General features: G+C 46.6%; 1 protein-coding gene across 1 annotated transcript in view; it reads left to right on the top strand.

The window, feature by feature from the left end:
• VAMP2 (vesicle associated membrane protein 2) overlaps positions 1 to 7,291 on the top strand; it is a 36,512-nt gene extending 29,221 nt beyond the window's left edge. Inside the window, exons 2-5 of the mRNA XM_073654454.1 lie at positions 4,349 to 4,463; positions 4,558 to 4,716; positions 5,540 to 5,591; positions 5,916 to 7,291. Coding sequence (XP_073510555.1) covers positions 4,349 to 4,463; positions 4,558 to 4,716; positions 5,540 to 5,591; positions 5,916 to 5,932 — 343 coding nt within the window. The 3' untranslated portion in view covers positions 5,933 to 7,291. The remainder of the gene's footprint in view (positions 1 to 4,348; positions 4,464 to 4,557; positions 4,717 to 5,539; positions 5,592 to 5,915) is intronic.
• The last annotated feature ends 5,008 nt before the right edge of the window (positions 7,292 to 12,299 follow it).

A 12,299-nucleotide genomic window follows, 5' to 3' on the forward strand; every position in this document is an offset into this window, starting at 1 on the left:
CTCCTGACTCAGCAGTCAGCAGCCTCATCCAATAATGAGAACTGCAATAACGCAGTGCGCCACCAGAGGGAGCTCCAGACTGCAAAATAGATCACTACAGCCTGGGATCCTGAATGGCAAAGAGTTAATCCTATTGATTAATATCTCATGTCCCCACGATAACACTTCCTGTTTTACCATAAAGAACACTGGGCCACAGAGCAACCAATCAGAATCTGTCGTTTTAGTAGGTTGCAAATGATCTCTCCTCCAGAAGGATTATAAGACAACTTCCTTCCTTTGGGAGGAAGAAACTGATTTGCATACCCTTTTCCCTATGATAACACTTAAATGCCAGTGTGTTGGAGCGAGGAGCATGAGACATCCCCTGCCGCTCTGCTGGGACTGCTCAGTCAGTGTTATCATGGGGACACTCAGCATCACATGACTTCCAGCCTGATCCCTTCTTTCATTTTCATCATAAATCTTGGATTCTGTTTGGATGATATCAAACTTGTGAAGACTCGGGGTCTTCCGGGGGCAGAACGCTACTCCGACAACACAGGGTGAGGGTAATACAGCATGGCAACACTTTATTGGACCACAAAGCGGACAATAAACATAGAACAGTCCCAGCAAATACCCAAGATGGTGCAAAATTACACAGTCTCACCCTTCCGCTGGCCCGCCAGGAATAGAACAGCTGCAACTTTGGGACTTCCAGGGCCAACTACCTCAACCAGGGGCCCCCCGCTTCTGGCGGCCCCCACAGAGAGGAGGTAGCGGCAAGCTTAGGAAGCTGACAGTCCATCGAGGTCCAAGGCCAGGAGACCCGAGGGTCCCACCCTGGCCTCTCCGAGAGTTTACATGGGGCCAGATGACCAGCTGGTCCCAATCTGGCTTCTCCGAATGTCTTCATGGATTCCAGGCGACCGGTGGGTCCCTCCTGGCAACCCCAAACAACATATCCATGGGGCCAGGTGACTTCATCGTCCCAACCTGGTCTCCCCCAAATGTATCCATGGGCTCTCTGATGGTCAATGGAGCAGAGCCGTATCTTTCCAGTCAGGGCCATATACCCTTAGGCTGCGTGCCCACTATGCGTTTTTGCCGTGGAATTTCCGCAGCGAAAACACTTAAAAACCGCTTGGTAATACGCGCCCCATGGTCCCCAATGATAATCCGCATGTGCTGTGCACATGCTGCGGAAATTTCCGCTGCGGATTATCATTGCGGAAAAAAACACAGCATGTCCATTAGTTTTGCGGACACGCAGTGTAATCGCCGCCATTGACTTGCATTGAAACACTTAATATCCACATCACGCGGATATGAAGCGATTCAATGTGCGGATGGTACCTGGGTTTGGAGAAGAGGAGACTCTCCTCTGGACCCGGGTACCATAGTACCTGTAAAAAAAAGAATAAAATAAAAAATAAACATTATACTCACCTTCCGATGGCCCCCGGCCTCCTCAGCGGTGCGTGCGATGTGAGGACCTGACATGACATCATAGAGTCATGTGACAGGTCACGCGACCGCTGACGTCGGCGGTCGCATGACCTGTCACATGACTCAATGACGTCATGGCAGCTCCTTTTACACAACCGCGAGACACCGGGGAGACCGGACACATCGGAGAAGGAGACCGGGGCCATCGGAAGGTAAGTATTTTTATTTTTCACCATTCTTATTCATTTTTTTTTTTTAACTATTACTTGGTCACACTATATAAATCCATGCTGTTTGCATGGATTTATATAGTGTGACCAAGTTGTCAAGCACTTTCCAAGTGATGCTAAAATCGCCAGGAAAGTGCTTGACAACCCGCATGCGGAAATGAATGCAAAAACGCTTCACAAACGCTTCTACCTGGCGGGAAAAATGCATATAAAATCCGCATGCGTTTTTCCTGCCAGGGAGAAGCGGAAAAAATATGCAGCATTTATGCATCGTGGGCACATAGCCTTAGGCTGGGAATCATGTTGAATCCAAATCTGTGTCTCTTTGGTTAAAGCCATGCTACCAAGCTGATGGTCTGAGAGAGTCTCTGATCTTTGATTCTCCTTGTAAAGTCTCTTTCAATTTCTGTATCAAATCTGCCTGCTACAGAGACTTATGACCCTTAAAATAGTTACTGTTCTGCTTTTAAGTACACATTCACAGGTAAGGGGTTAAGGAGGGCATTACTCACAGGGCTCAGGTCTCATTCTTTGAGCATTTAATGAATTTGCATAATTTGTCCTCCTGTTTTGTGAGTCAACAAACCACAGGGTCCACACATTTGTCTGCTCCTTCTTTATCACCTTCTTTCTTCGTTATGACTTTCTACTCTTTTTATCTTTCTTTCTCTTCCTTTTCTCTATCACCTTTCTCTTCTTTTTTGGTTGACCTTCACTGTCTTTTACCTTTCCTTGTCTTCACCTTCCTGTCATTTTCATCTTTATTATATCTTTCCTTCTTTTTCATCATCTTCCTTGTTGACTTTCTATTCCATTTATCTTTTTTGTCTTTTTCTCTTCTGTCGTCTTTCTCTTCTATTTTCGGTTGACCTTCACTCTCTTTTACTTTTTTTTTTGCCCTTTTTTGCTTGTTTTCATTATCATCGTGTCATTTTCATCTTTATTATCTTCCCTTCTTTCTCCATCATATTCTTTGACTTTTCACCGTCTTTTTCTCTGTACATCTTATCTATCGTCTTCATCATCTTGTTGATTTCTTCTATCTTGTCCTTGTCTTTCTCATATTTATGTAAAATCTTTTCTTTTTTTTCTTCCTCATTTTCATCGTTGACTGATTATCTTTTTTTGTCTTCCTCTTGCGTGTTTTTTTTCATCATCTTTTTTTGTTGACCTCTTTCTAGTGTTTTTTTGCCTTTTTTCCTTGTTTTCATGTTCACCATCGGCATGTCATTTTCATCTTTATCTTTTTTCCTCATTCATTATCTTCTTCATTGACTTCCTATTCCTTATCTTTCTTGTCTTCCTCTTCTCAATCATCTTTCTTTTCGTCACCTTTTCTTGATCTTGCTTTTTTTTGTTGCTGTTTTATCTAGTTTTCCTTGTGCTCATCTTCATCACTAATGTCATTTCCATCTTTATTATCTTTCCTTCTTTCTTTATCATTTTCTTTGTGGTTTTTATCCCTTTTTGTCTTCCTTTTCTCTATTGTCTTTCTCCATCTTTTTTATTTTTGACCTTTTTTATGCACTTTTTTGGTGCTTTTTTTCCTTGTTTTCATCTTCACCGTCTTCATGTTATTTTTTATCTCTATTATCTTTTTTCCTCTTTCATTATCTTCTTCATTGACAATATTCATTTTATCTTTTTTTTCTTTCTCTATAATCTTTCTCTTCTTCACAGTTTTTTTGTTGTCTTTTTTTTTCTTGTTTTCATCTTCATCATTAATTTGAGTTCCATCGTTATCATGTTTCCTTCTTTCTTCAGCATCTTCTTTGTGGAGTTTTATCCTTGTTTGTCTTCCTCATCTTTTTTCTTTGCTTGATTTATGTCTTTTCCTTTTTTGTTGTCATGTCTTCCTTTTGTTCATCATTAATGTAATTTCCATGTTCATTACCTTTCCTTCTTTCTCCATCATTTTCTTTGTAGAGTTTTTCTCTTTTTTTTGTCTTCCTCTTCTCTGTCGTCTTCCTCTTCATCTTCACTTTCTTATTGTTATTTTCATCTTTATTATCTTTTCTTCTCTTTTGTCATCTTCTTTGTTGACTTTGTATTTGTTTTAGCTTTTTTTGTCTTCTTTCTTTATTATCTCTATCTTCTTCATCTTTTTTTCGGCTTGATCTTTTCTATCTTTTACTTTTGTATTGTCTTTTTATCCTTTTCATCTTCATCCTTCTATTCTTCCTCCTGCCGTTTACCGTGTCATCACCGTTTTGTGGTTTTTGATCTTTCCTCCTTTTTCATCTTATAATAACATTGATGTACAATCGGATGGAATTAGTGTATACCTTATATGTAAATCTTCCTCCTCGTTGGCCCCCATCGGCCTCCCCTGAGGTTCCAACATTCCTCCTCCGATGTGTGCCCCTGACACGCATTGCTGTTTCCTCCATGTACAGTACTCATACCTCGTGGATTTACAGGACAGATATAATCGTGTGTAAATGTGGACAGATTATCCAGACTATGAAGATTTAGATCTTCTTTATTTATACCTTAAACTCAATCCTGTGGCTATTTTTGCTCCTGCTGCAAACCTCCATGCCCCCACTGGTGCCACTATCACCCCGATAATAATTGGCTCCAAAGTTGACTCCATATTGGGTTATCTTCCAAGGGCAGACATTATCAAGGGCTAGGCCCACTAGTTGTGGTACTATAAGGTAACCAAAGTTTTCTCTCTCTTTTAGGTCTGCCCCAGCTGCTGGTCCCCCCGCTGCCCCCGGTGAAGGTGGAGCGCCCCCAGCTCCCCCCAATCTTACCAGCAACAGGAGGCTCCAACAAACCCAGGCACAGGTCGATGAGGTGAGTCCTGAGGAGAGGAGGTGCGAGATACACCATGAAGATACATCCATACGACGGACAGGGTGCGCTCAATGTCTGTTCTCCTCCCACACAGGTGGTGGATATTATGCGTGTGAATGTAGACAAGGTTTTGGAACGAGATCAGAAGCTGTCCGAGTTGGATGACCGCGCGGACGCTCTGCAGGCCGGAGCCTCGCAGTTTGAAACCAGCGCGGCCAAACTCAAGCGCAAGTACTGGTGGAAGAACCTCAAGGTGTGTATAAAGGCAGTCTAGCTTATCCTCCATAACTATGGCCACCACCGCTATGGCCTCGAAATTTATGGCTGAGATTGGGATGCTCTGGAGGGAATGGGTAGAGTTGATGGGTTGAGAGATATATTTAGGTTCAACTATATTAGACATTAGATGTAGTAGACTCCTACTTTTGTCACCTTTACCACAACTGAAGACTATGGTACTAGGAGTACCAAGTGCTGTTGGTCCAAAATACTTTGAAGATATGACACTTGGATTGTCTGTTTGAACTGTGGAGATTGGGCTAGTCCGCTGGATCGAGATTGAACTAATGAGATTGGACCGATCCGTTGGCTGGAGATTTGACTGATCAGCTGGACTGAGATTGGTCCGATCTACTGGATTGAAATTGGGTCATTCAGCCAGATCGAGATTGGGTCATTCTATCGGATTAAGATTGTACGATCCACCGGAATGAGATCACCCCAATCCGTCGTGTTGAGATTGGACTGAAATTGATTCGGTCCTCCTAATTAAGATTAAGCCAATCCACCGAAATGAGATTGCTCCAATCCAATGGGGGTGAGATTGGACTGATCCACTGGACTGAAATTGAGACAATCCGCCGGGTTGAGATTGGGCCAATCTTCCTAATCGAGATTGGGTTGGTTTACCGAGTTGAGATTTGCGCAGATCTGCTGAATCAGGATTGGGCCAGCTGTAGGTGTAGATTGCCGGACGACCCTTTGTACTGCCGTCTTTTTAAGGTCCCCTAATTGACGATCCACCGTCGGCTCGGCCATGGCTAACTTTTGCCGTTTTTTTTTTCTTCTCCCCTCAGATGATGATCATTATGGGAGTGATATGCGCTATCATCCTCATCATAATTATTGGTGAGTGTCCGGTGTGTTGTGACGTGTATATATAGCGTGTGTATACCCGCTTCTGTGATCTGTGCTGTATATATATATATATATACATGGCTGAGTGTACTAACCTCTTCTTTTTCTCTTGCTTTTTTTCTCTCTTCCTCCCATCACTTCCTCCCTTTCCATCTCATCCTCTATGACCCTCATCCTCCTTTCTGCACTCCATGCCCTTTTCTTATAATACCTCGGCCTTCCGATCCCTCGCCTTGCCTACTGTCTCCCCTTGCCTACTGTCTCCTCTGACATTTTGTCACCCCCCCCATCTCTGTATTTCCTTTTTGTTTCCAGTTTACTTCAGCACCTAAGGACCGCGTATCTCTCCCCCGTCTCTCTGTCTAATTTTTCTCCCCTCCTTCGCCGGATCTATCATCATCTCTACCGCCCAGCTGGGACCAGACAAAAACTCGACATAATTCCCTCCTTTTTTCCCACCTCTCCCGCCCCCCCTGTCCTCCGAACACAGGGAAGTGGGGACATGTTGTGTAGAAGCCGTCCCTTCTCGCTCTCTCCCATGTAAATACCCGATGACTGGAGATCCCCCCTAACTTATATATACACACACATATACATATATATATATATATTTAATTTGTCCGTGTGCAGGTTTTTCTGTTCCCTCGTTTCCCTGTGACGCTGTGTGTCTGTGATGTTTATACACTGACCCCCCCCAGCCCCTAGGGGGGGAGGGAGGGGCAATTACCCCCAAACTGGTCTCTTACATACCCCCCACCTCTGCCCTCTCAAAAATTTTTTTTTCCTTTTTGTTTTAAGTTAATTTGAGGATATCATGGAGGAGAATTACGTGTGTGTGTGTACAGTATGTGTGTAATAAAAAAAAATAAGAAAATAAAAATATATAAAATATATGAATCCTCAGATCCACCTACTCCCCATCCCAGTATGCCAATAGATAAGGCTGAAGCGATGGACCCCTGGCCCTTGGACTTCCCAGAAGGCTCCACCGTGCGGCTTGTCGGGCACTTAGGGGGGGATCCCCTTTTACTTTCGCTGATCTGGAGGGATATGGGGTAAGGATTGGGGCAATGTTTCCCCCCCCCCGTGCCCTCGTTTTTCTGCCTTGCAGGGGGCAGAATCAGCAGGTGGAGACACCATGAGGGTCAGGAGATTACCTCGAGGGCAGGTTAGCTTCCTAGCCGCCCCCTTGCCACATTAGGAGGGACGTGGCACTGCGAGGTGGCATGGGATGCTTCATGTTACCCCCGATGGGGTATTATTCCTAAATTACACTGCCCCTCGTAAACCATATATGCCATGATGGGTAACTGTGTCAAACCCCAACTTTTACTACACCATAACTGAAATAAGAGAGGACGCCCTTTTACCCCGAGGACCCACCTTCTTACACCCGTGACATCCAAACCCTGCATGGGAACGGCCATTATGTAGCTGCAACCAGCCGGGCAGCAAGGCACATACCAAGCTGAGAAAGCCCCCCTAATCCCTACCCCGTCACCCCTCTGCAGAATCCCCCCATGTGCCTGGTTGCCCTGTGAATCATTAGGAGGGAGGGGGCGAGTGTGTCCAGGGGCAATAGGGTAAATCTCCCCCTCTCTCCTTGTTACCCCTCCACCTTCTGAATTTCCCCTCCCCTCCTCCGTACCCACAACATAAATATTAAAATAAATGTTGTTTAACCAAAACAAGTGGTCTCCTGACTGATTATTTCGGGGGTTGGCATGCAGACGGGGGTCTCGTATATATCGCCTATCCAAAGGACGTCCACCTGGGATCGCTACCGAGCAAAAGTCCCTTGTGTGAATGGAGCAGCAGTGAGCATGTGCAACCTCGGCTCCGCCCACTGTCTATAGGAGAGTTCACTGCACATGCTCACTACCTCTCCATTCACACAGGAAACTCTGAGCCCCCTGTTCTTGAGAGTGGCGGGGTTCACAGCCTCCAAACCACCCATATATCATTTATTCTGCTGGTAAGTAATACATATTGACTATGGGACAACTCGTTTAAGTATTGAAGTGATAATAGGAAATTGTGTCTGCTTTACTTGAGACTGCCTGTCCACCCTACACAGACTTGTTTTAGATTTCTCCCACTCGGGCAATAAGGAGAATCATGAGAAGATGGCATAAGAAACAGCCAAGACCCAAAGGCTAAGACAAGGAGACATGATGTGAGAGTCCCTTGTGGATTTTAGTAATGAGATATGTTCAGGGCATGCGCAGTGCGAGATTAAATCGAGGATAGAACTCTTCACTGCGCGTGCGCCGTATACCAAGCGGTGAAAACACATGAAAAAATGAATGAAAAAGCATCAAACAACTGTAAAATATCCAATTTCCATTTTGCGTTTCTTAAAGAATCCACCGCGATTTCTGACAATGGTCTTGTAAATCCTTCTTCTCGGTTGTTTTCTCTCCAGAACATGCTACGACCCATATCACCCCAGAGAGATCAGCATAAAGTATAAAGCATGCTCTGTCCGACCTGTACTGTAAGTCTTATTTCCTTTGCGCATGCGCAAATCCAGCTACTCTGTTCTGCTGTGCGCTGGGTCCGCGCATGCGCTGTCAGGCCTCGAGCCCTGCAGCTCTTGTGTGTCAGGCAGCTGCTCTTCCCACTGAGCTATTCAGCTCGCTGGACAGTTCCTGGCTGACTTTGATTCTAGTACATGTATTATTCCTCAGCAGCTCCACCCCATATTGTTTCTGATTGGCTTCATCCTGATTGAGCACCCTATTTAAATCTCGTCTGGCATCTCCCTCCTTGCAAGGTTATTGAGCTTCTAGCCTCTAGTCAAACTCTCCCCCTTCTCCTGCTGCTTCATTCAAGATTATACTGTTTTCCTGTGTACCGATTCCTGGCTTTCCTGGCTACGCTTACCTGCTAAACCCTTCAAGATTATACTCTTTTCCTGTACCGATTCCTGGCTTCCCTGACTACGCTACCTGCTAAACCCTTCAAGATTATACTGCTTTTCTGTGTACCAATTCCTGGCTTCCCTGACTATTCTACCTGCTAAACCCTTCAAGATTATACTGCTTTTCTGTGTACCGATTCCTGGCTTCCCTGACTACGCTACTTGCTAAACCCTTCAAGATTATACTGCTTTTCTGTGTACCGATTCCTGGCTTCCCTGACTACGCTACTTGCTAAACCCTTCAAGATTATACTGCTTTCCTGTGTACTGATTCCTAGCCTCCCTAACTACGCTACCTGCTAAACCCTTCAAGATTATACTGCTTTTCTGTGTACCGATTCCTGGCTTCCCTGACTACGCTACTTGCTAAACCCTTCAAGATTATACTGTTTTTCTGTGTACTGATTCCTAGCTTCCCTGACTTCGCTACCTGCTAAACCCTTCAACATTATACTGCTTTTCTGTGTACCAATTCCTGGCTTCCCTGACTACGCTACTTGCTAAACCCTTCAAGATTATACTGCTTTTCTGTGTACCGATTCCTGGCTTCCCTGACTACGCTACTTGCTAAACCCTTCAAGATTATACTGTTTTCCTGTGTACCGATTCCTGGCTTCCCTGACTACACTACCTGCTAAACCCTTCAAGATTATACTGCTTTTCTGTGTACCGATTCCTGGCTTCCCTGACTACGCTACTTGCTAAACCCTTCAAGATTATACTGCTTTCCTGTGTACCGATTCCTAGCTTCCCTGACTACGCTACCTGCTAAACCCTTCAAGATTATACTGCTTTCCTGTGTACCGATTCCTGGCTTCCCTGACTACGCTACTAACCGGTGCTGCCCCTAGTGGTATCAATATCACTACTCCAACCCAGGTCAGTTCTTAACATGTATATTGCACACAGCCACAAACTAAGTCGCCATTGAAGGCATTGGGTCGGCAAGGCATGGACATGTTACTGGTAGACATGAGGTTGCCGTATCTGGATTACTCGAGTCACATGACCGAAGCTGAGAACTCGGAACGGAATGTTAGAACACAGAGGAATCATGTCTGACCCTGGAAAACCCCTTCAAAGGCCTATCCGCCGCCTCGCACCCCCAACATCGGGAAGCGACTGGTGCCGACGTGGTATCAGCTGAACTCGTGCGCCCCTGACCTGTCAATCAGAATAAGACGCGTGCACAGAGATGCAAAGCGAGAGGCGGCGGAGAATCCCTTTACGTGTCACTGACATGGCTTCAGCCCACGTGAGGCTTTTCTCAGCTTGTGTGGGAGCAACAGCCAAGAAGAGACGTGAAAAAGAATAAAAAATATAAAATAAAAAAACCCCTGAGAACGGCTTTATGACATCAGGACGACCCACGCAGAACGTAAGATATCATTACTCTGCACCTCGCCGCATCTGTCAGTGAGTCACCGCCCGATCATCCCGGAGACCCCGACGCCCCCACACGCTCCGCTGCGTCTCATACGCTTCATTTATTTCTTCTCGTCTCACTTACTGTACATTCTCTAGATTATACTTTTATATCGTGATTTTTATTTTATACATTTCGTACAAAAATGTTTGAACCCCCAACTCTCTCTTTCCATTGTTAATTTGTATATTTTTTTTTTACACTATATTCTTATTTATTTATATAGCGCCATTGATTCCATGGCGCTGTACATAGGAAGGGGTTACATACCAGATACAGATATCACTTACAGTAAGCAAACTAACAATGATAGACTGGTACAGAGGGAGGAGGACCCTGCCCTTGCGGCCTTACATTCTACAGGATGGGGAATAAGACAGTAGGTTGGGGGGTTGCAGCAGCTCCAGTGGTGGTGAGGAGGCAGCTCCAGTGGTGGTGAGGCGGCAGCTCCAGTGGTGGTGAGGCGGCAGCTCCAGTGGTGGTGAGGCGGCAGCTCCAGTGGTGGTGAGGCGGCAGCTCCGGTGGTGGTGAGGAGGCAGCTCTGGTGGTGGTGAGGTGGCAGCTCCAGTGGTGGTGAGGCGGCAGCTCCAGTGGTGGTGAGGAGGCAGCTCCAGTGGTGGTGAGGAGGCAGCTCCAGTGGTGGTGAGGAGGCAGCTCCAGTGGTGGTGAGGTGGCAGCTCCGGTGGTGGTGAGGTGGCAGCTCCGGTGGTGGTGAGGAGGCAGCTCCGGTGGTGGTGAGGTGGCAGCTCCGGTGGTGGTGAGGTGGCAGCTCCGGTGGTGGTGAGGCGGCAGCTCCGGTGGTGGTGAGGCGGCAGCTCCGGTGGTGGTGAGGCGGCAGCTCCGGTGGTGGTGAGGCGGCAGCTCCGGTGGTGGTGAGGCGGCAGCTCCGGTGGTGGTGAGGCGGCAGCTCCAGTGGTGGTGAGGCGGCAGCTCCGTTGGTGGTGAGGCGGCAGCTCCGTTGGTGGTGAGACGGCAGCTCCAGTGGTGGTGAGGCGGCAGCTCCAGTGGTGGTGAGGAGGCAGTGGGGTCATGGCAGGCTGTAAGCTTGTTTGAAGAGATGGGTTTTCAGGTTCCCGTCTGAAGGATCCAAGTGTGGTGGATAATCGTACGTGTTGAGGCACAGAAATCCATAGGACGGGGAATATTCGGGAGAAGTCTTGGAGGCGATTTGGTGAGGAACGAATAAGTGTGGAGGAGAGAAGGAGGTCTTGGGAGGACTGGAGATTACGTGAGGGAATATATCGGGAGATTAGTTAAGAGATGTACGGAGGAGAGAGGTTATGGATGGCTTTGTAGGTCAGTGTTAGTAGTTTGAACTGGGTATGCTGGGAAATTGGGAGTCAGTGAAGGGATTTGCAAATGGGGGTAGCAGAGGAGTAGTGAGGAGAGAGATGTACCAGTCGCGCAGCAGAGTTGAGGATAGACTGGAGGGGTGCGAGAGTGTTAGCAGGTAGGCCACAGAGGAGGATGTTGCAGTAGTCGAGGCGGGAGATGATGAGGGCATACACAAGCGGTTTAGTAGATTGAGGGTTGAGGAAAGGACGGATTCTGGAAATATTTTTGAGCTGGAGGCAACGGGAGGTGGCGGGGGCTTGGATGTGGGGTTTGAAGGACAGGGCAACGGTTACTCCGAGGCAGCGGATTGCCGATACTGGGGAAAGTGTGATGACATTTATTGTGATAGAAAGGTCAGGTGGGGAAGATATGAGAGATGGGGGAAAGATGATGAGTTCAGTTTTGTCCACATTGAGCTTGAGAAAGCGAGAGGAGAAGGAGGATATGGCTCTTGAATGCGAGTGTTGCTTGTTTGAATGCAGTGCAGTCATCTTGCGAATGTGTTTTCTTCCAACGCCGCTCCCCAACCCTGGACGCTTGCTAAATCTGTTTAGTGAGGTTATTGTGCCAGGGTTGTCTATTGATTAGTCGTGCTCTGCCATACACAAGAGGGGCGACCAAGTCAATAGCTGATGCGAGAGTGGCATTGTAGAAAACAGTTGCACTGTCTGTGTCGGGAAGTGAAGATATGGATGTCAGTGGTAGAATAGAGTCAGAGAATGTATGAGTGACTAGATGTGCAAGGTTTCTGTGGGGGTGTGCTAGTTGCTGGACATGGGTGACAGGTGAGGAGGACAGGGATGAGAACTTGAGTAGATGGTGGTCAGATAAGGGTAAGGGAGAGGTTGTGAGGTTAGATAGGGAGAACTTGTGAGGTTAGATAGGGAGCAGAGTTGGGTGAAGATTAGGTCTAGTGTGTGTCCATCTGTGTGGGTGGCTGAGGAGGACCACTGAGTAAGTCCAAAGGATGAAGTAAGCGACAGGAGTTTGGATGCTGCTGACTGGCGAGTGTCAG

Source organism: Phyllobates terribilis, unplaced genomic scaffold (genome assembly GCF_046119375.1).
Source record: "Phyllobates terribilis strain yellow unplaced genomic scaffold, ASM4611937v1 Scaffold_11__3_contigs__length_659146591, whole genome shotgun sequence".
NCBI lineage: Eukaryota > Metazoa > Chordata > Amphibia > Anura > Dendrobatidae > Phyllobates > Phyllobates terribilis.